Below are 22,339 nucleotides of genomic sequence, written 5' to 3' on the forward strand. Positions count from 1 at the left end.
TTGTCCGTCGTTCCTCGTCACTGGTTCGCGTTTATCATCGCACACTCCGCATGCGTTCTGTTGCTGCGTCAGCGAAGGTGATTGCATGCGAGAAGCTTTTGTGTGGGAGGTAACGCTTCCTTTTTCCGCTGATGTTTATGGTGTGCTCCACTGCCACCGCCTCCGCCTCACCATACCGTCCCCTCATGGTCACCACAGGATCATGTCGGAGAATCTCGATAGGTATGATGCCTACCGCCTCTTCTGCATATCTGCAGCCGCCGTCAACGGCGACGAGGATGAGCTGCAGGATCGCCTCGGGATCGTGGAGGAATATCTGACCGAGTACGAGGGGCTGTGCCGCGCGTTTCACAAGGCGCAGCGCACCACGCACGCGCAGGAAATCCGCCGGCTACTCGCGGACGAAGCAGAGGAGAGACGATTTTTGAAAGAAGACGCCGACTCGCTGCCGTGGAAGCTCTTTATCAATATGTCCTTTGCATGTGCGCAGGAGCTGGTGGTAGAGCACGAGCGAAAGATGCGCCAGGGTATTGTGGCCGCGTACACCGCGTCCTTCACGGAACTGCTCTTCCCTTATGAGACGCTGCAGCGAATGCGGCTCACATGGGAAGCACTCGACTCGCTGGCACTGAAGGCGTGCATTGTTGGCCGATACGGTGTCCGCGAAGGCCAGCTGGCCCGTACCAGCATCCCGGGGTATACAGCTGGCTCAACATTTCCACCCTCTGCACGTGCGGCAGCAGCAGCTGATGCGGTGCGCAGTCTTCTCGCGGAAGAGCATCAGGAGCGGCAAGAGATGATAGAGGCACGCGGGCAGCACGTTGCAGCCGCCCTACTTATTCTGGCCTCTAGCGAGAAGTTCCGTAGTTTCGCCTCTGCCTCGGTGTGTGGCATGGGGTTCCTGCCACAGCTTAGGAACAATCTTGCATCGACAGCACGCCAGGCGCTAGACAACAGTGCAACCCGCATCCAGTCCGCATACCGAGGCTATCGTGTGCGTGCCGTGCGCGCTAGGTCATGATAACGGCGAGAGACGCGAGTAGGTCTATTGCTTGGCTCTCCTCTCTCACTCTGTCTGAGGGACATTCTCTCTCGAGTAGCGCCTTCATTCTGTGCCTTGCACACAGGCATCATACATGTAGTTTTTGGGCTATGTGCTATGACGCACCTTTCCGCCTTCTAAAGAGGTGTGCGCGTATGCGCAGGCGTCAGTGATGTACAAGAAGGTGTTGTCTTCGTTGTTGTGCTTGTGTGTTTGTCATTATTTGGGTGCCTTCGCCTGTGAGAGAGAAGTCTGCCTATTTTTGTTTCTCTTTCCTCGCTGCCGCTGCCACGCAGAGGCAGCCGCGGCGTGCACATGGAAGACGCAGAAGGAAAAGCGAATGCACAGGCACACGCATCTTCGACGGCGTCATTTCGGGCACAGAGGCGCACCTGCTGCGCATAGAAGGTTGAGGAGGAGAGAGTGAGGCATGCGCTCCCCCCCTGCGCTATGTTTGCTCCACGCCCTTCTCTTGAGCGCTCGTGCAGGCTGTCAGAGGTGCGGGGTTACCCGTGTGCCTACATCTTTCGAACCTGCACAGCTGCACAAACATCATCAAGCTGTCGCACACGGTGTGCCTGAAAAGTGCCTTGGACCACTGGCTTCTCTCTTGTCCTTGCTGACGCAGCGTGTTTGTCGCCGCCCCTCTTACTCCCTTTGGATTCTGCTCGGTCATGCTTCTCAGCGTCTTCTTTTCTCTGTCTCCTTACCACCCTTGTAGCCACGCTCGTCTTCTCCACATAACGTGGCGAAGAAGTAAAACGACGGAGCTGACTAGACCAACGCACCCGCGTCTTTCCACCATAACTGACCCGTAACACACTCCATTAGGCGCCGCGGATAATGGCGACTCTCAAGGACGGTCGCTTTCTGTTCATCCATGCGGATCGACACAACCTACTCCTGGAGCAACCTGTGAAGGCGGTGGCTGTTTCTCCATTGTCGACCACGACCGCGACAGCCGTGGCTGCCAAAGGTGGCGCTGCTGCGGCATCGTTACCTGCCTCTTCTGACACCTTTCAACTTGTGTACGGCGGAGTTGTGCACGCCTTTGCGTTGAATGCCTCACAGTCCCACATTGCGATGGTTTGCCCAGCCGGTAGTGCGGCAGCCGCGTCGGCCGCGGCCGGCCATCTTCGCGGCGACGGCCCAAGCACGGTGCTGCGACTCTTTTCCTTTACCCGTGGCGAGGTGGGCGAACTGATCGACGAGCTTGTGACCGCAGAGGCGTGCGGTGTGGTATGGGTAGGAAATCGACACCTCGCGCTGGACGTGCGCCGCTCCAGTGAATGCGTCCATAGCGAGGCAGCGACTTCGTCGTTGTCCTCTTCACTGTTGTCGGCTCCTGCGACATCTACCATCCTGATTGAAGTCACCAAGACACCGGAGAAGTTGAAATATGTGCGGCAGAACCAGGGGGCGGCATCGCCGGTGTCTGTCCTGGGGTCCGTTCTCTGCGAAATACGTGTCGTTAAGCAGAGCCTTTGCTTCTGGGACTTGCAGAGGGAAAAGGTGATGCACGAGTGCGTATTGCCGAACCGCCGCCTCCGTCAGGGTAAGACCCGGGTGGCGGCCGCAGCGTGCTGCGACGGTCCGTTTGTGTTCGTGGTGAACAATGACTGGACGGTGCATGGCTTTCACGTGAGCAGGCGCTCCGTGCGAGAGCTGAAGCCGATGCTGTCACAGTTCGAGTCGCAATCAGTTAACGTCGCCAACAACCGCGGCGGAAACGCGAAGGCGAGCGAAGAGAACAGCGAGGGCCAGGAGGTGGCGAGGGCAGGAGAAGGGGAGGAGCCTCCTATGTCACCCCAGCCTGCCAAGAGTTCGGCACTCGCCCACAAACTCGCGCGCCCTCGCCTCTTCGCCCGTGCAATCAGCGACACCCAAGTGCTCCTGGCCCTCCAGGGATCCTCAACTATTTTGCAGTGCGCCTGCGAGCCGAAAGGCAGCCGCGATGAGGAATGGACTGTGGTCGCCAAGATGCGTTTGCCCCGGCGACTGCAGGCGATGTGCGAGGTGGTCGGACTCTCCCCTCGAGGGTGCCTCGTCCGTCAGTACGAACTGGCGGAGGGCAGCGCGCCGAGCTCGACAGCGGCCGCCCCGTCAGACAAACGGACGGGGGCGTCTGCGAACAGCCAGAAGACCGTCGCGTACTTTGTGGTACCCCTGGAAATGAAAGCGACTGGCAAGACCTCCGTGGAGGTGGCCGTGGGCCCACCTGCGGTGACTGCTGTTCATGGCCGCTCAGGTGCTACGGAAAGCAGCGCCGCGGCGCCGAGGGCGAGCACTGCAGCTGCAAAGAATGCAGGGACGGCGGCTGCATCCGAGGTGGCCTCAGAGGCGTCGCGGACGGAGGGGAAGCGAAAGCGCAAGAAGTCGGCCGCCCCCGCAGCCGCCGCAGTGAACGGTGACGCATCGGCGTCTGCAACGTCACCGGCAGCCACATCTGCAAGCGCCGGTGGCACAGCCAATGAGCAGGGTGGCGGTAGTGACCAAGGCAGCGCAAGCAGCCCCTTGCAGCGCGCTGTTAGAAGGCTGCTTGTGCATGCTGGCATCGCCGGAAAGGACGAGTTCTACGGCACCTTTGCAAAAGACTCTGCAAAGAATGTTGCCGACGCCGCCGCCGCGGCTGCCGCTTCGCCCCCGGAACGCGGACGCGAATGGTACTCTGCTGATGTGCTGATGAGCGCGGGAGGTGTGCTGGTGGGCGTTGTGTTGGGTGTGGTGTTAATGCGTCGTTTCTCACTTCTATAGCTGCCGCTTAGGAGAGAGATGGCAAACTCTACCGGCGACAAGGATTGCATGCTGTGAGGGACTGTGGACCACGGCGAACCTGCGCGAGGGGTGTGCGCGTACCTACAGACTGTGCCAAGTGCGTGTTTGCTCTTTGATGACCGCGCCCCACGTCCGCGTGTGGAAGCCGCTGACGCCTAAAAAGATAGTTTGGGTCTCCAATAAGGACGAATGAAGCAGCAGACGGTATGCTTGAGGAGAGAGATAGAGGACACATCGTTGGCAGAGCACTGGAGCAGGGGTGGGCTTCAAAGGCGGGCGATAAGGTCCCCCACAGCGCAACGGCGATGTTTTTGTCGCTTCTTTGCACCGCCCCTTCCCTCTCCTCCTCCTCCTCCTCCTGCTTTCTCTCTCCCAGACACAAGGGTGTGAACTAAGGGCGCGCCTGGTCGTACGAGCGGACGGCACTGCCGCACTTCCTCTTCACCGTTGTCCACTCCTTTCGCGCACGGCCGCGGCGGCTTCTCCGTTGCGTTTCTATACTTCTTCCTTCCTCTCCTCGCCTTTCCTTTCTGCCTGTCTCCTTGCCCACTGCTTCGCCTGAAATCGGCAAAAGAGCCTTGATCGCTATCCACCGCCGAGCCCGCAGGTGGATCTCAGAGGCACCTAGCGAGCGAAATGCCCAACCAAGAGTCCCTCAAGGCTGCGATGCGGGATTCGCTGGAGGCGAACGGGACGATTAGCCGCATCAAGGCCGAGCTCCGTGCCGCCATCTTCGAGCGACTCTCTGACGTCACTACCAAAGGCGATGACAGGGCTGTGGACAACCCACCTGTTCCTCCAGAGAACATGGTAATCAATGAGCTCATCAAGGAGTACCTCACCTTCAATGGTCTAGAGCACACGCTGGCTGTCTTTCAGCTCGAGGCTCGATCGCCAGACAGCCAAGTGCCGCGTCGCGTACTCGCGTCCGAGCTGAACATGGCTTCCGCCCCGTCCTCCGTCCCGCTGCTCTACGCCATGCTTCACGAGGCACGCCTCTCGAAAGATCTGGGACATTAGACGCCGTGAATGCGCCCCCTCCCCACGTCAATGCAAGTTGCGTGCTCGGTTTCTTTGACCTTCTCCGCTTGCACGTGCGCCTTCTCTTCTTTCAAACGGTGGAGATGAGGATGCGGTGGCTTCTGCTCTCCCATGTTGTTATTGTTTTCGTTTCTTCGTGGGATCGGGTGTGCCACTCACTGCGTCCCGCCGTCGCCGGCCAGCGATGCTACGCAGACCCGTGCTTGTGCCTGCGTGTGTCTGTGGAGAAACAAGCAATACCAAAAAAGAGAGAAGTGTTCATGGGATTCGTGTCTTTTCTGCACCCCTCCCTTTCCCCCCGGCGTGCGTGTCTTCTCTGGCCTCTCGTGCAGCTCCTCCACGGTGGGCTGCCTCTCTGCTCGACGACACTTCACCGCCTCTGCAGTGGCGGTGGCCGAGGCGAGAAGAGAGGGTACGGATAATGGAAGGAAGGCAGCGCATTGGTCGTGGGGCGAGGGATCACAAGCAACGCATGCACACCGACTCTATCACGCTTTGGCTAATACAGAAACGCCAAGGCACTTGCTCGCATGCTTGCACCGGGATCCTTCGTTCGCTTCCTCTTTCTGGCCCCTCCCCGTGCCCATCGTTGCTCACCTTCTTGCGTTGCTCTTGTGCTACCCATCGCGAGCGTTGGCGCCCTCCCCTTCCGCCTTGTCCTTTTTCGCTTTGTTTGTTTCCGTCCCTCCGTCTCGTCAGCTCCCCCCCCCCTCCCCTCCACACACACGTGGGCCCCCCTCCCTCCCGCACTCCGGCGCACTTTTTACGTTTCGCCCTCAGCAGTCGCGGCAACATCGACAATGGGCAAGGAAGACAAGATGTACGACATTCTCTTCAACATGAAGTTTGCGTCGAAGCAGATGTCGAAGAGCGCCGCCGCGTCCGAAAAGGCGGCGGAGCGGGAGAAGCTGAACGTCAAGAGAGCGTTGGAGAAGGGCAACCCCGAGGCGGCCCGTATCTACGCCGAGAACGCGATTCGCAAGCGCAACGAGGGCCTGAATTATCTCCGTCTCGCCTCCCGCCTCGACGTCGCCTCGTCGCGCATACAAACTGCCATGCAGATGAAGATGGTTACTAAGACTATGTCCACCACGGTGAAGGGCATGGACAAGATTCTCACCTCCATGGACCCCATGCGGATCGCGAAGGTAATGGACGCCTTTGAGCAACAGGTGAGCGCGATGGACGTAAATCTGGGCACAATGGATACTGCCTTTGAGAGCTCTTCAGCTGGCACGGTGCCGGTGGCTCAGGTCGACTCGTTGATGGAACAGCTGGCTGCGGAGAATAACATCGATCTTAGTGCGAAGCTTGGCAATGGACCGTTGGGTAGCAGCATTGCGATACCCGCGCGGAAGCAGGATGTAGACGAAGACGAAATTGCTGAGCGCCTCAAGGCGCTGCAGGCGCTGTAAGGTCAGACAGGGGTGAGTAGCCGAAGGGGTACACACGCCTCGTGCCACAGTGGATAAGGTTTTTTTTCGAGTGGGCAAGCGTAACAGCGATGTATTACGTGAGTCGACTTGTCTCTCTTCCCCATCCTCCTCATCGCGGCGTCTGTGGAGCTCACTCTCTCGCATCGAATAGCGCGCAGTTTTTGTGTTGTGTGCGATTTTCTGCGTTTTCACAGAAGCGACGGCTGCCGGCGTTGTCGTCTCTCTCTCTCTCTCGAACTCCATCGCAGCTGATCCGTCTCTTTGAGGCCTTCACCACGCTTGCTTCCACCACTGACAGCCGCGGAATCGCTATACGGCTTGTGCGGTTTGTGTCTGTGTGCGTGTGCTCGTCAGGCTGCCGCGTAGCGACCGAGGATCGGAGCGAAAGGCTAGAAGGCCAGCCAGACAGACAGACACAGACAGACACACACACACACAAACACACGCACAGGCACTGACAAACGTAGAGCAAGTCTCACTAACCCACCAGAAAGTGAGCACGTCGGAGATGCTCACGTAACGATCTGCTTTCATTAGTCGGGGCCAGAAGAGGAGGAAGGTGCAGGAATGAAGCGGAGAGATAGGAAGGGAGAAGTGATCCACGGAGGCCCTTGTAGACAGTAGCACAGACGCTCTCCCTCCTTAAGTGCCCACCTCTGTGTCCGCCTCACAACACCGCTGGCTGCTCAGCCGCGCCTTTTCTTTCGCTTCCTCTTGCCGCTCCTCTGCCTCTACCTTGCCGCCTTTCGCGAGCAGCCCTCATATCGACTGCTGAAAGTGCCCTTCTGTTCTCTGGTGCCCTTTGTGTGGGTGGGTGTGTGGGTGGGTGTTTCTGTCTCTTCTCCTCTTCTATAGGTGTGCGCATGTGTGCCAGCATGTCCGTGCGCATGAGCATGTTTGTTCGTTTCACTTGCGGATGTTTTGTGTCGGTCGATCGCTTACTGCGTCATTGGTCCTCTCTCTCTCTCTCTTGCTCTCTCTTTGTCTGCCCTTCCCTACCCCCTCCCTTGGTCTCGCTTTGCTTCCCATTCTATGCCGGCCTACCTGCCAAGCCCCCCCCCCTGCTGGGGTGCGTCTTGCATGTGAATGTGTGTATGTATGTGTGTGCTTGTGCGCGATGCGCGCGGTATGGCGGTGTCTGCTCTTGTTACCTCAAATGGCTCCTCTTTTTCTTGCTCGTTTCGATTATGAAATTTATTTTCTAAGAATCCGGTGCGCATCTCCACGCATCCCGTGCCCATCCGCACATACAATGTCACAGACGTGTCTGCGCCGTCGAACCCAGTGCATCTGTGCCCCATCAGATCTTGTGCTTCGGCGTGCGTTATATACATATATATGTATATATATATATATGTATGTATGTGTGTGTGTGCGTCTGTGCGTGTTACGCTTTTGAGTGATGAGCGTGCCTCCCGTCTTCCCCGTCCTTGGTCGTTTCGGCGCGTTGCTATCCTTTGCTTTTTTTGTTTCGCTCTTGTCGTTCTACTGAGCTTGGTGCGGTCCTAACATCAAGGACTGCCGCGGAACAACAGCAGCCAAACCTTGGTCCTCGCCCTCATCGCCCACAAAAGGAGCGGAAGATCCTGGCGGCACAGGGCCAACACGAGTCGAGAGAGCGAAGGGCTGTATGCGCAGAAAGCGGAGCTGCTAAGCCTCTGCGATTGTAGGACTCCAGCGCCTCACTGCCTTCGACGCGAAGGATAAGGGCATTGAGGACAGCGAAGAGCACTGTGTGCTGGTGCTGAGAACACGTAGGTGGGTGGAAGAGGTAGGGAGAAGAAGTGCACTCGAAAGCTGTGTGCTATATTGTCGTAAGGAGTGCTGCGGGCGCGATTTACTCCTTCCCGTGTGTGCGCGTGCCCGCTTTTCTCTCTTTCTCCATCCATTCTAGACCTCATCCGCCACCACCCTCTCGCGGGGCGAGAGAGGTCTGCTCATGTGCATGGTTGGCCCGTCGACTTCCATGCGATTTTTCCCGCGCCCCTCTTCCTCCTCTGGGTACGATTGCCATCGTTCTATTTCATTCTTGTCGTTTCCTCCATCGTGCTCACCGTGTCGACGTCGCTGATGCACACGCGCAATGGATGCCCTTCCTCTCCCATCTCTGCCACGCACTCGTGCCCGAACAAAGTGGCAGCTGTACACGGGAACAGGCACAAGGATAGGCTCACACGTGCGGCGCGTTTTTTTTGGTTTGTGTTGCTGTTGTTTCCTGTTCTATTATACGAGCGCAGCGCATCCGAGCCTCGCACAAGTGCGCGCCTAACAGCATCACCATCGGACTCAGCTCCTTACCTTCTTGAACCTAGCAACGAAAACCAAAAACCGAAAACATTTTCTTTTCTTGGCTGTAATAGCGGCGACCGAAGGCGAGGCCGGCAGACAGACAGACACATCCCTGTCTTCCCTCTCGTCTTTCAGTTTTCGGTGCGCGTGATCTGCCTCTGCTGCCTTTCCTTTGGCGACTCAGTCCTGCGTCTCGCGCGTGCTCCTCAGTGCTTGAAACGCAAACCCTATGAAGCGCGGAGCGAAGCGGTCGTCGCGAGACGGGGAGGACGTCCCCGGGACACGCGCCCGCACCAAAGACGCTGAGGAGGTGCGAAAGGAAGAAGAGCGCCGGCAGCGTGAGCTGGAGGAGGCGAAGCGGCAGGCGGAGCTCGAAGACGACGACAGCTGGGAAGATGACGACGGGGACGCTGAAGACATCGACGACGGCGATGGTGACGAAGAGGAAATCATTGAGGCGAGCGACGAGGACGATGATGAGTACGCCGAGTTCCAGAAGGAATCGTTGGCTCACATCACAAACAGCATCAAGTCTATCTCCTTCAAGGAGGCCGGCGAGGCGGGTGCCGACAACGCAGACGAGGCCGGCGGTGCTGCGGCGGTGTCAGTGTGGCGCGGCGACATCGAAGGTACCGCCGTTGGCGAGGCGGAGGGCGGTGAGCCGATAACGCTAGAGTTCTCCAACAAGGCCTACGACGCCTTCTTCCAGCTGCGCACCGAGTATCCGTGCCTGTCTTTTGATGTCGTGAGGGACAACAAGGACAACCACACCAAGTACCCGCTCTCCACGGTACTGGTGTGCGGCACGCAAGCGGATCAGCAGGCCCGAAACGAGTTGCTGGTGCTCTATGTAACGAACATGTGCCGCACCAAATACGACGTAGCCAGCGACAACGATAGCGAGGAAGACTACATCGGTGAAGAGGATGATAGCGAGGAGGACGAGGACGATGAGGCTGGCGAGGACGTGAACGATGGCGAGCCGGTGGTGCACCACCGCGTCATCAAACACTATGGCACCGCCAACCGTGTGCGCTGCTGCCCGCAGAACAACCCTGCGAGTGGCAGTCAGCTCGTGGCCGTGTGGTCCGAAGCCGGCCATGTGCAGGTCTTCGACATCGAGTCGGAGGTGCGTGCCCTGATAGACTTCTCGAACTGGTCAAAGGAGCAGGCGCAGGTGTGGAAGCAGCAATCGGCTGGGGGGCAGAGTAAGAAGGCGCAGCCGCTAAAGTTCTGCACGCCGTCGACGTCGCACAAGACGGAGGGCTACGGACTCGACTGGAGCCCGGTGCAGGCGAGCGTGTTCGCGTCGGGTGACTGCGCCGGTTCTCTGTTCGTGTGGCAGCCCACGGGGGACGGCCGGTGGAAGTGCGCCGCAAGCAGCACCGTACCTGGCGCTATGTCGATTGAGGAGATCCAGTGGAGTCCGACGCAGGCGGATGTGCTCATCACCGCCCGCGCCGGCGGCCTAGTGGAGGTGTGGGACACGCGTGACATGCGGGCCTGCAAGATTTCGTTTCAGGCGGACCCCTCCGACATCAACGTGGCTGACTGGAACCGTGCCCGGCAAGCGTCGCACTTGCTCGTGACAGGTGCCGAGAGCGGCGCTGTTGCAGTGTGGGATCTGCGGCGCATCGCCACTCCGGAGCCGATCCAGCGCATCGCACTCCACAAGAAGGCCATCACGTCCGTCGAGTTTGCGCCGCACAACGAGAGCGTCCTGTCCGTTGTCAGCGACGATGGACGCTGCACCCTGTGGGACCTGTCGCTCGAGCGCGACTTTAACGAGGAGCAGGAGGCGGTGGGCGAGTTGTTTAGCGGGAAGCTGAAGGAGTACCCCGATCAGTTGATGTTTCATCATCAAGGGCTGGTGCACCCGAAGGAGGCGCACTGGCACACGCAGATCCCCGGCATGGTCGTGACGACGGATTACGAGGGCCTCAATCTCTTCCGCCCCATGAACTGGAAATCCTTGATGCGTTGAGGCAAGTGGAAGTGAAAGGTGCAGGCGAAAAGCGTGTGAGAGAAAAGATGTGCTCTCGAGTAGTTTTCAAGCACCACGAGATGAAACGGGTGGTGGTGGTGGTGTTGAGGGGAGGGTCTCGTTTTCCGCGTGCTCGGCTGCCAAGGAACCGCCATCCAGCTGCGGCTACTCTTTCGAGCGTCTTCCTCGTCGCCTCCTTTCCGACCCCGCCTCTTTCTCTCTCGGGCCCCTTGTCTTCTCTACCGCCTCTTTAGCGGAGAAGAATGGGATGCGTGGCGGCGTGCTCTCCTCCCCTCTCCCCGCTCCTTTCTCCCCCTCGTGTGCGTTGGTGCTTGTCGGTGCGGTTTGTTGTGTCGTGGTCATGCGTGCCGTGGCGCGCGAGTTGGAGACGCCAGCCATCAAGAAAGAAAAAAGGACTAGGCGGCAGCAACGACCACTGCTAGCGCAACCGGCGCCGGGGCCCAGGTTTAACTGACAGACTCTCGAATAATGCGTGACGAACCCCGCGCGTTCTAACAAACTGAAGCGAGAAGAGGAATCAAACGAAAAAGAAAAACGTCGGATGTTGTTTTTGGGGTGCCGGACGCCGACTCAACACACACACACACGCACAAATCCATGGCCTCAACTGCTTGGCCCAGTGTCTGTCGCCATCCAGAGGTGCCTAGCAAGCTTGCCGTGGGTGCTGTTCTACCGCAGCAGCGAGTTCGCGTGCACATGAGTGTTGCTGCAAGATGCTCCGCCCCCGTCCCCTCTTCGCACAGGGACTCGTGCTTTTTCTTATCGCAGCCAAAAATGTGCGTATGTGTGGGGTGTGACTCGCTCTTCCTCCTTTACATTCCGATGCGCACCCTTTCTCTCCTGTAACTCCTCTCTCTCCTCACACACACACACACACACACACACACACACACACGCACTCCCTTTCTCTGTTTGTATGACATACGTGTGTCTGTCCGGTCTCCTCCTGCGACACAAGATCACGCATTTCCGTGGACGGCAACCGACGCACAAGCAACAGAGTACGAAGAAGGCAACACACAAGGTAGTCGACTCTCGAAGCGTCTCACGTGCTTCTTGCTTTCTTGGTTATCACCACTCGCAAGGTGCCCTTCCCATATCGACACGCGTACCCGATCTCGCCCGCGCATCGATCGAATCATGAACATTCTGTTACCGCTAACGATCTTGATTGTGAGCTGGAGCCTGGACAGCACAGATCCTGATGTCCAAAGGCGAATTTTTTTCATTTTCGTCATCGTGCACACCGCAATCATGTGCATGGCTCTCTACCTCCTCTTCGAAATTTGGCGCTGTGACGACCACACCCTCATCCAGGTTAAGGACCCCTACTCCGACAAGGAGAGTATTCAGAAGCACTGGGAGTACGACATCGGGAAGCTGCGCGACCTGATGTTGACCAATATCGGCTTCTCTGCCGGGATCAGCACGTTCTTTGCCTTGCGCTACGGTATCTACTTCCCTCTGCTGTTGCAGAGCCTTAACAATCCCAAGGCGCTTTACTACTCGGAGCTGTTCCGCATTTACGCGAAGAGGGAGAAGGCGGAGGGCGAGCTGCAGCGTCCGTGGAAGGAGACGAACACTATACCTGAGTGGGCGAAGGCGCTCTGGAATCAGAGCGAGAAGAACTCGGAAAAACTGCTCGCCAGCAGCGGGCTGGCTTCGCAGAGCTCGACTGGGGGCAGCAAGGCGTCGCGCAAGCGCAGGTAGGGCTGCCGCGGAGCTGACGGTGCTCCCTTGTGAGGAATGAAAGAGGGCCTCTACCACTGGGATTCGGGTGAGTCCTGACGGAGCTCGCTGCCGCTGCTACGCCCTCTTGTTCCTCTCGTTACCGCGGGCCTGTGCCTTCCCCCTCCCTCTGTCACAACGCGTCGGGCAAGGTAAAGCGAAAAAAAGAAAACACATCCCGACCGAGGACAGGTGACACCACACATGCACTGGCAACCTCTGCGCAAGCTGCCGATGGGACTCAGTTGGTGGTGGCTGCAGAGAGAGAGAGAGAGAGAGAGAGAGGCGGTCGATGGGACGCGCCCCCTGAGAGAGGCAAATTCCGTAGCCTAGCAACGCGTAGGGAAACTGAGGCTGTGGTGCCTCTCCTCCTCGCGCCTGTGTGTGTGCATGTGCATGTCATGGACTCGCATACAGACAGTTGGGAGCACACCAACTCATGCAGCGCAGCGAAGGGTGCCTGTACACGCTACGCAGACATGCGCCAGGAATGGCTTTGCTCCTTTTTTCGTTCACTCTGTACCGGTTGTGCCGTGTGCTGCCTCGATCTTTCCTTGCACGGCACCCCCCTTTCTGCCCTCCATTTCTCTCTGCACCGGATCGCTCTCCAGGGTGATTACCACAAAGGAAAAAGGCACGACTACATGCGCAGCCGCGCACGCGCGCCATTGCCACCGCCTTCTCTACCTGCATTGGGCTCGTCTGTCCACGACACACGAACATCTCGACAATGCCGTTGACCAGAAACGACTGCAGATTTTGCCAGTACTTTCACGCTCAGCATGACGCTGTTCGATGCTCGTGCGCCGCTTGTTGGCGTCAGCGTCGCAGTGGCGACTCCGCCAGCGCCGCTGGAAGGATTGCACATCCGAATTCATTGAGTGCGGCGCGGACATCGAGCCATGTTGTGACCTCCAGCCCGGCTGACGGCACTGTAGCGACAGCTTCTGTCGCAGATGCGGAGGTGTCACCGGTAGTTGCTGAGGGACCGTGCCCGCACAGTGCCGCTCCGTACCACCACTGCCGCGGCTGCGTCCTGCCTCCGTATTTTGAACGTCAGCAGGCTCGCTGGGATGGCCACGCAGTCGTGTGCGCACCGAGTGCCCGCCAGAACGAAGGGCGCAGCCGCGCTGCAACGTCTCGATACCGCCGTGGGACTAGCCGTGTCAAGGCGCCGATGCCACCTCTCTCTCAGTACGCCGCGCATGAGGTGCCAATCATGGGACCGCTGGCATCTCTCTACATCAAGTCGTAGAATGTCGCACATTGCACATCCCCCGAGCACCCACTCATCCCTATCCGAGCATCGTCTTGACACATGCACACAGGCGAGTGTGCAAGAGGCACCGTTTTAGGCATCTCTTCAGTGTGATCGGCCTTTTCCCTCGGCTGTGTGCTGCCCACCCCATCCCACTTCGGCCCCGCCATCTCAGCTGCATCGCCTATCTTTCTCTTCTTTAGACTTGAAGTGCGCAATAGACCCGATTTGGCCGTGTCTCCTCTCTCTCTATCTCGCGCGCGCGCGCGTGTCTGTGCCTGCGCAAGCACATGTGCACCACCCTCCATGCAAACCCGCCCTTGCGCTTCACACAGAGAGGGTTCGCTGCACTGCCTGTGTACTGTTGTACGCCGGCAGCGGCCAACGCCGCATCTTGCACTTGCTCTACTCGACCCACGCGCGTCTCTTCCTTCTGGGGCTCGTTCTTATTGTTTTGCTCCCTGCCGGTGTTATCCCTACTGCACGGTAACCCACACACAACGTTCCTTTCCCACACATGCAGAGGTACACGCACGGCGTGTTTCCGTTTTCGTGCTGACGCCACACTCTTGCTCACCCCCTCTTTATTGAGCTTGCTCTGCCGTACTTCTCTCTCCCTGCCATTAACTCCATCGTCGTACAGTAATCATTGACGAGGAAGAGCAACATCATCAAACAACTCCCCCCTCCCCCCTTAAGCCGAAGGACTGTTGAGCCATCGCGGCACGATAAACGGATCCGCTTGCATTTGACCGCGCGCACCCACACGCACCAGCGAACCGACAGAGACGCACAAACCCCTCGGCTTTTCTCTCCGGCTTTAGCAGCTTGCGTACACTTGATCTGTCACATCATCTTTTTGGATGTCTGCAAACACACCTCAGCACCACAAGGGTCATCAAGTCGCCGCCGGAGAGACTTTCTTCTACCGTCAGCATGTGCGTCCAGGCGTAGAGACGACCTTTCGCATTCGGCTTATTTCTGGCACCGCCAACCCGGACCTCACCGACAACGTGGCCAAGTGCCTGAACGTGGACAAGTGCCGCACGGAAATCAAACGCTTTGCCAACGGGGAGCTGAACATCAAGGTGGTCGACAATGTTCGCGGTGATGACTGCTTCATCATTCAGCCGACTGCCGGCGGCTTCGACACGGACGTCAATACGGCCATGATGGAGCTGCTGCTGCTGGTGCACACTCTGAAGCTGTCTTCGGCGAAACGAATTACGGCTATCGTGCCCTACTACGCGTATAGCCGCCAGGATCGCAAGAGTGAGCCGCGTGTGCCGATCTCTGCCTCCGCGGTGGCGCAGCTGCTGCAGTGCATGGGTGTTGACCGTGTCGTGACGATGGATCTGCACTGCGGTCAGATACAGGGCTTCTTCAGGAACATCCCGGTGGACAACCTGCTCATGTTCCCCGAGTTTGCTACATACCTGACGCGGCAGCCGTGGTTCGACAAGAACCAAACCGTGGTAGTATCGCCCGATGCCGGCGGCGTGGAGCGCGCCAACGTTCTGGCCGATCGCATCGGCGCTAGCCACATTGTCACCATCCTGAAGCGTCGCAAGGAGGCCGGAAAGGTGGACTCTATGCAGACGGTCGGTAACGTCCAGGGCTACACGTGTGTGATCGTCGACGATATGGTCGATACCGCGGGCACACTGTGCAAGGCGTGCGACCTACTGAAGGAGATGGGCGCGACGCGTGTCATTGCCTGCGCGAGCCACGGCATTTTGACCGATCCGGCGTGTGACCGCATTAATGCCTGCGAGGCACTGGAGGAGGTAGTGGTCTCCGACTCGATCGATCAGCGCCTGACAACGGCGAAGTGCGATAAGCTGACTGTACTGACGACGGCACCGCTGCTGGCGCAAGCCGTGCACAGCCTCCACACGGAAGCGTCGCTGTCCTCTCTTTTTGTGAAGCTGTAGCTCCCAGCTCCGCGACACTAGAAAGAGGCACGGTCGTACGTGCGCCACCGTTGCCTTCACGTTCACAGACCCTAACATGAAAGCGTGCAGCAGTGTAAACGCCGATAAAGCCAAACGTGCCCGCCCCTCCGAGCAGAGAGAACGAAAGAGGCCCGAGAGGACGGAGGGGAACTTCTTCATCTCTTTTCCGCTCTGCCCCCCTCCTCTCCTTCTCCTTCTCCTTCTCCCGCTCCTTTTTTTTTGTTTGACCGCCTCTCTGTATCTGTCGTTTCTCTTTTTTCTTTTTTTACCCTTTTTTTTCGTTAACTTTCTGATCCTCGTATTTGCTCGCTTAATATCTTCGTGCAGATGTACATGTGTGTGTGTGTGTGCGCGCGCAGGTGTGCATGGCGGGTTCTAAGTGTTGTGGCCGGATGCGGGCCTCTGTGTGCCTGCAGGGGTGTGCGATGCGGTGGTGGTGGTGGTGCGAGGGAAATCGGAAAGGCATTGCGCCTCCTTCTACATAGTCACAATACGAAAGCGGAAAAAGCTAAACGAGTAGAGCAAAGGGCTCATCCCGCATACCGCAAGGCACGCACCCAGTCCTGCCATGCCGCGGATGCCTGCGGAGTTTTCTCTGGGCCGAGCTTGTTTGTGTGTTTTACTGTGGAGATTTATCGAGCTCGTCCTTATGGCAGTAAACGCGTGACGTGCGTATTTTGTGAGATGTAGCAGGAGTGCTTATTTTGCTCTCTCTCCTTGAGTGTCGGTGTGCGCGCTCGCTTGCGAGGGGTCTCTCTCTTTGTTTGGTATTCCACTTTTTGTGTGTGTGTGTGTGGGTGGGTGGGTGCGTGTTTTTTTGTTGAATGTTTGTGTTTTGATTGATTTTGGGTCTCTTCTGCAGATCCGCACAATGCTGACAAGCGTGAAGAACGCAACCGACAACAAACTACGGCAACTGATGGACGGTATCCTTGACGGAAACGGATAAAAAAGAAATCAGGGACGCCACGTCGCGCTGGGAAGGACTATCGCGGCATCTGGCGCAGCCTCGCAGGGTGCGGCTAATGCGTATCAAGGCGCTTCATGCTAAGAGAGTCATCCTATGTGTATGGCGCGCAGGCCGATTGCACACTTGTGACATGCAGGGTGAAGTTGGCAGTCGCAACATGGGCATCGAAGCGCCTCTGCCGGGGCTCTGGGTCTCCGGGGTGGGGGAGAAAGCTGGGACCCCACTGTACCACGTCGCAGTCGAATGAGTACACGCCATCGCGGGTATGTATGCGCAGTAGTCAGTCAGTGTTTTGCTTCTCCGTTGGCACTCTTTTCGATCGCTTGATATCCTCCTCCGCCGCTCACTCGAACCGCTCCCCCCATCTCTCTCTCTCTCTCTTACTCACACCGGCACTTTTTCTTTGCCTGCGATCATGCACACACACACACCCACACACACACAAACACACACAAACACATGGGCGCGCATTCTCACAAGCGTGAAAAAGGTCCGAATCCGACACGCGAAAAAAAGCATATTGGGTCATCTTGTCGTTTGCTCTCTCTTCTTTGTTTCGTTGTTTGGCTCCTTCACCTGCGGGACTGTGAGTTTCTTCTTCTACTTGGATTAAAGCGCGCCTTGTCGACTGCGCGCGGCGTTACACGTGTAGCTGTATGTGTGCTTCCATTGGCGTTGCTGTCACCTGTGCGTGCCGGTAAGGCAGGCCGAGACGGAGCGTGCTTCGGTCACGGTTTGCGCGACGTGCGGTGTGATTCTCATTGTCCACTCCCGTGGACAAGGTGAGGCCGCCGCAGTCTTTGCATGCAGAAACGCATGCGTCACAGGCTCCAGCTCCATTTCTCAAGCCTTACGAGTGATCAACACCGTGGCGTTCTGGTGGACTGAAGCGCACCGCCACACCTGCGCACCTCCATCGGCGTTCTTGAACAGCAGCTCCAGTTTTTTTGTGTTTCGTCTGTCCTCATTTTTGTGTTTCGCTGGGCACTCGAGCCTCCCCTCTTTTGCGTGCCCACGCTGCTCTTCTCCGACGCCGACTTGGCGGGGGCGCTAGCCAGCGAGTCGGGCTCACGCAGAGAGTTACAGTAGTAGCAGCAAAGCGGACACTAGCGGCACCTGCACGTGGCCGCAGCAAAGACGATCACCCGGCAGGTGGAACACGTCGCGTGAAGAAGGAGTGCCCTTGCTTTACGTTTAGCCTTTTCTTGTTTGTTGCTGATTTCGGCTTCCCTATTGCGCCCACGTTTTTTGTTGTCGTTGTCGTTGTGGTGCCAGCCTGAAAGAGGGCAGCCACGCCACAGTGAGAGCGAGGAAGAGGGGTTGGACGGTGGGGCGAGAGGGAGATGCGGACAGCACTTCCTTGTCGTTCTTCATTCTCCCTTTCCGCCTGTCTCGGTGTGTCTCTTCGCGCGTGCAGACTTGTGTGATTTTTTCGTTTTTTGGTTTCTCTGACACCTCTACGGGGCTCCCCCTTCCCCCCCCCTCCTTCCTTTTCTCTGTTCGTGGTCAAGCGGATTCGCCCTTGCCGACAGAACGACACTAATAAAAGGGCAGTCAGAGCGAGCGAAGAGGCGCCCTTCATTCTGCAGACGCGTTTTTTTTTTTGCTACTCTTGTCTTTTTGCGAGGTGTTAACGGTTAACCTCACACGCTGCGCTGCCGCCGTGCACGCTCATTGTGTCCAGGTCTATTTTCTTCGTGCCTTCTCTTGCTTGCTTCGCTCCAGTGCGCTCGTATGGTTTCCATCTGTATTCACCGTCGAACTCCCCCCTCTTCCTGCTCTCCTCTCCGTCTTGAACGGAGCGCAGCTGCTGGCACACGCGCATTCGCAACGCAGAGGTGTCGCGCTTGAACGCGGAAATCTTCAGGCCAATTTCCACTTGTGCTCCTGTCCTCGACGGAGGGGTGGCTGTGCATGTTTGTAAGTGCATGAAAGCCTTTGCTGCGCCTTTTTTTTTGACAAAAAGCGAAACAAAGACGACCGATCAGGTGTACTCTCGCATCGCTGCATACAGTCAGTCTCTGTCAGAGCACAGATGTCGTCGGCTCGCGTGTCCCCGTTCGACAGCAGCCCGGAGTGCAGCACTGCGCACATTTTGATCTCGCGCTCGCGCAGCGACGAAGCCGGTGACATTGACTCAAACTCCTTCGATGCCGCAAGACAATCCCTGGTGTCGCTGCCGCCGACCGCGACCTCGGCCATGACGCTGCCTGCGTCGGAGGCCTTTGTTTCTGCGAGGAGTGGACCTACTGCCACTGATGGGTCACCTTCGGCACGCTACGTACCTATTCCCAGCACGGATCGAGGGCGCGCTGCGGACAACCAGAATGGCACCTCACACAACGTCAGGGCGCCTTCAACGCTGCCGACTCCACTGCTCATGACAAACATGCGCACTCCACCCGCAACCCAGGCGCCTTTGCGGGTCACGGATGAGCCGAAGGCGCGGCCGCCCAACGGGTTCACCAGCGCTTCACAAGCGAGCGCTGCAGGCCCCGTCGAAGGCTCCTTATTCGGCCTTCCAGCGGCGCAATCCGTCATGCCGCGTCGATCTGCATCGTTGCCGCCGGTGCCCACCTCACGCGGCGCCGGGAGCGAATGGCGGCGTGGGACGGTCCCCGTAAACGGGACGAGCGGCTCAAACCTCCTCCCACCACTGCCACCTCCCGTGAGGCCGCCTTTCGTGTGTTCAGTAGTCGGCAGCAAAGCCGACAGCGTTGCAGCTAGTCAGCGTCCGTCGACCTCCGCGCGTGTGTCAAAGGCCTCGGCGCTAGGCGGATCCACTCTTGATGGTACAGATACTGAGGCCCAGCCACTAGCGAAAGTGACGACCGCACCGGACGATGAGAACAGCTGGTGGGCCGCGGTACGTAAGTTTGTCTCTAATCATCGTGAGCAGGCGAGCACGTACCTGGAGAACCTCGTCAATCCTGGTGGCGTAGCTGCTGCCGCTGCGGAAGCGCGTGCTGAGAATGCGACGCGCACGCGCACACGCGAGGACTGGCGGCCATTGCGCGTCCCCACGCGCAACGCCATAACGAGTCGCTCTGCCTCGATGTCTTCCGGCTTCGGCGCCACATACGATCTGAATTCGTGTACCCCACGAGCACCACCGTCGTTCTCGTTGACCACCGTCGCAAGCCGACGCGCCGTCTTCCAGCCGTACAACACCTCGTCGATGCGTCCGGGCGACGCGGGCCCATCCGGCAGCGAGGGGTCTTTTGCGGTGCCGCTTGACCTGGTCGTTGTCGACCCGTCGACCGATCCCTTGTGGAACAACCAGACCACCGCGCAGCCTATCATGAGCATCGCAAACCAGGACACCATGAACGACTCCTTCATGGGCGCTGACAGCGTAAGTGGCTCGGATGTCGACGGCTATGATGGTGAGCCGAATATGTACGTGGTGGATCTCCTGTCGGCACTGCGCGGGTATCAGTCGAGCCCCACAGAGCCGTTTGGGCACCTTGTCGCCGCGGCGCTGGCGTCGCGGTCGAAGGAGATGCCGGTGCGCGGCTTCGAAATAGCTGCCGCGGAGCACAACGCGTACCTCGTGCGACTGATTCTGGACTCTGGTACGCTGGACGAGACGGATGTGGAGGCGCAGCGCAACGTGCAGGAGACCATGGATGAGCTCTTTTCCACCAAGGACGGGACGGTGAACCCGGCCATCTACGAGTACCTCACCTCCTTCTTTCGCATGCCTTTTGCACGGCTCTCGCACACTCAGTACGTCATGCTCAAGCGAAGCGGCTTCGAGTACATCAAGCTCATGTACGACCACCAGCACGTCCTGCCCGACGAGTCCTTTCACTCCATTCTTATAAACCAGTCCAACGTGATGTGGATCCTCAACCTGATCTTCATGGTGATGCAGCTGTGCACGATTATTTTCTCTAATGTGGCGATCGCACTGGTGCTGGCGAAGTGGGTGGAGCTGAACGGCGGCAGGCTCCAGAGCTACGCCCTCTACACACTGATTGTCTTTGGGGGAGGCTGGGCGCTGAATCTGATCTGCATCATCTGCACAGTGCGGAGCCGGCAGGACGAGACGCAGTACGAGCCCAGGCGTGAAGATGAGAAGTACTTGGTGGTGCCATCGCCGTATGTCGCGGTGGTGCCGGCGATTCCGCTTTTTGACATCTTCTGCCTCATCGCCTACGCCCGTGCGCTGAGGCAGAAGCGCATGATCCTGGGACACAACATAGTGGCCTGCAGCCGCCTCTCCGGCATCATCCACGCCATAATATTCGCCTTTCCGCAGCTCATCACACAGGCGTACTTCAACAACATTGAGCTCAGCATCCAGCTGGAGTGGCGGCGCCTCTGGCCTTATGTTTTGCTGCTCGTGGCCGCGACCACGCAGTGGTGCGTGGCGCTGTTCGGATACGCCTGGCTTCTGTTCACGCATGACTCAATCGACGGGCTTGGCTTTGCCTGCTTCAACCTAGGCAGGGTTTCCCACATGCTGGAGCGTCACACCGCCGTAGCGCACGTGCTGCACTACGTGATGGCGTCGGTGCTCGAGACGAACATTTTTCTCGTCGTCGCCACCTCAATCAGGCTGTCGGAGACAACATGCCGGTACTACAACATCACCATCATCGTTCTTTCCGGCATCACGGTCGTGTACATTCTCTCCGTGTGCATCATCATCGTCTTGAAAGAGGCGTCGACAGTGCGGATTAGCTTTACCTGCGTTCCGCTCGTGATAATTCAGCTAGTGCTGCTCATCTGCTCGGAGCGCGTCGGCGTCGAGGAGTGCGCCTCCTTCCGGCACCTCTACTTTCGGGAAACCTTCATATTTGGCTACCTTAGCTGGGGTGCCTACTTCTCGCTGTTTCTGGTGTGGCTGATCCTCATGTTTCAGTGGTGTGTGCTGTACAAGACGGAGGTGAACCTTTTTCCGCGTCTGCTGTGGCCGTTGGCGAGGAAGGACACACGATTCTCAGCGTCGAAGAAGGTGGATTCGGGCGATGAGACTTTTCCTACGGACTCAGTGTCTTAGGATGAAGCCGAGCGGACGGCGGTGGAGGGCCGGCTTATGCACCCACCTGTAGAGAGGGGTTGTGTGTGTGTGTGGGGGGGGGGCGCTGTTGTGCAACAGACCTTGATTTGGCCATCCCGCACATCGGGCGATACAAGAAGGATGTGCAACAGCAATCTGTTCGTGTGTGCTGCAGCCGATTAGTGTATCCGCTGCCCATATCATCAGGTGTTGGAGGGGCGGTAGAGGTATCACGACGGGCGCATGCGCATGCGGGGCATGTATATTGCATCATTCACCGGTGCCGCATCTCTCTTGCTTTGTTTTCGTAGTGCATCGCGTTGTTGCGCTGTGCTTCCTTTTGGCGTGCGTGTCTCTCTCGCACACACATCACACTCACTTCATTGATGAGGCTGTGGGATGGCAGCTCAGGCCTTGACCGAAAACCAACAGCAAGGAAAATGATGAGAGAGTCGCCAAGAGGCTTGCCTGCGTGCGCGTGTGCGTGTGTAGGGGGAAGATGGGGAGGGGAGGGTACAGGAGGCCGTCCTCACGCGCAGCACGCGTTGTCGCCGTCCTGAGGATGCTTTTTTTTCGTTGAGTTTCTACTGCATTGCCGTCGATGAACGTACCATGTCGACTGCTGGACATCGCCGCCCTCCTCCCTCTCTCTCCATATCTATGGCACTTGCCCACGGTACCACATCCTCCCTCTCCATACACACTCCAGCTTTTCGCTTCTATCGCGCGCGTCGCGTGGAGTTGGGGGGGGGGTTCGGGAGGGAGCGTGTTTGTGTGTGTGCCTGAGTGGTGCGTGAGAGAAATGCAGGAGAGCGAATGGCTAAAAAAAAAA

General features: G+C 58.1%; 8 protein-coding genes across 8 annotated transcripts; all 8 read left to right on the forward strand.

Annotated features, from left to right (window-relative positions):
• Nucleotides 1–85: 85 nt before the first annotated feature.
• On the forward strand, nucleotides 86–1,021 carry LMJF_33_1880 (conserved hypothetical protein; the record flags this gene model as incomplete). The annotated part of the gene is made up of 1 exon (XM_001685896.1): nucleotides 86–1,021. The coding sequence occupies one exon, from the start codon at nucleotides 86–88 to the stop codon at nucleotides 1,019–1,021; it is 936 nt and encodes a 311-aa protein (XP_001685948.1).
• Nucleotides 1,022–2,125: 1,104 nt separating this feature from the next.
• On the forward strand, nucleotides 2,126–3,796 carry LMJF_33_1890 (conserved hypothetical protein; the record flags this gene model as incomplete). Its single annotated transcript, XM_001685897.1, has 1 exon — nucleotides 2,126–3,796. One exon carries the CDS (start codon nucleotides 2,126–2,128, stop codon nucleotides 3,794–3,796), a length of 1,671 nt encoding a protein of 556 aa, XP_001685949.1.
• Nucleotides 3,797–4,453: 657 nt separating this feature from the next.
• LMJF_33_1895 (conserved hypothetical protein) lies at nucleotides 4,454–4,837 on the forward strand (the record flags this gene model as incomplete). The annotated part of the gene is made up of 1 exon (XM_001685898.1): nucleotides 4,454–4,837. One exon carries the CDS (start codon nucleotides 4,454–4,456, stop codon nucleotides 4,835–4,837), a length of 384 nt encoding a protein of 127 aa, XP_001685950.1.
• An 821-nt stretch (nucleotides 4,838–5,658) lies between these two features.
• On the forward strand, nucleotides 5,659–6,273 carry LMJF_33_1900 (putative vesicular protein trafficking mediator; the record flags this gene model as incomplete). The annotated part of the gene is made up of 1 exon (XM_001685899.1): nucleotides 5,659–6,273. One exon carries the CDS (start codon nucleotides 5,659–5,661, stop codon nucleotides 6,271–6,273), a length of 615 nt encoding a protein of 204 aa, XP_001685951.1.
• Nucleotides 6,274–8,812: 2,539 nt separating this feature from the next.
• Nucleotides 8,813–10,567, forward strand: LMJF_33_1910 (conserved hypothetical protein; the record flags this gene model as incomplete). Its single annotated transcript, XM_001685900.1, has 1 exon — nucleotides 8,813–10,567. The coding sequence occupies one exon, from the start codon at nucleotides 8,813–8,815 to the stop codon at nucleotides 10,565–10,567; it is 1,755 nt and encodes a 584-aa protein (XP_001685952.1).
• Nucleotides 10,568–11,728: 1,161 nt separating this feature from the next.
• Nucleotides 11,729–12,298, forward strand: LMJF_33_1920 (conserved hypothetical protein; the record flags this gene model as incomplete). The annotated part of the gene is made up of 1 exon (XM_001685901.1): nucleotides 11,729–12,298. The coding sequence occupies one exon, from the start codon at nucleotides 11,729–11,731 to the stop codon at nucleotides 12,296–12,298; it is 570 nt and encodes a 189-aa protein (XP_001685953.1).
• A 2,139-nt stretch (nucleotides 12,299–14,437) lies between these two features.
• Nucleotides 14,438–15,508, forward strand: LMJF_33_1930 (putative phosphoribosyl transferase; the record flags this gene model as incomplete). The annotated part of the gene is made up of 1 exon (XM_001685902.1): nucleotides 14,438–15,508. The coding sequence occupies one exon, from the start codon at nucleotides 14,438–14,440 to the stop codon at nucleotides 15,506–15,508; it is 1,071 nt and encodes a 356-aa protein (XP_001685954.1).
• Nucleotides 15,509–19,554: 4,046 nt separating this feature from the next.
• On the forward strand, nucleotides 19,555–21,507 carry LMJF_33_1940 (conserved hypothetical protein; the record flags this gene model as incomplete). The annotated part of the gene is made up of 1 exon (XM_001685903.1): nucleotides 19,555–21,507. The coding sequence occupies one exon, from the start codon at nucleotides 19,555–19,557 to the stop codon at nucleotides 21,505–21,507; it is 1,953 nt and encodes a 650-aa protein (XP_001685955.1).
• Nucleotides 21,508–22,339: the final 832 nt, after the last annotated feature.

Source organism: Leishmania major, chromosome 33, assembly GCF_000002725.2.
Source record: "Leishmania major strain Friedlin complete genome, chromosome 33".
Lineage (NCBI taxonomy): Eukaryota > Euglenozoa > Kinetoplastea > Trypanosomatida > Trypanosomatidae > Leishmania > Leishmania major.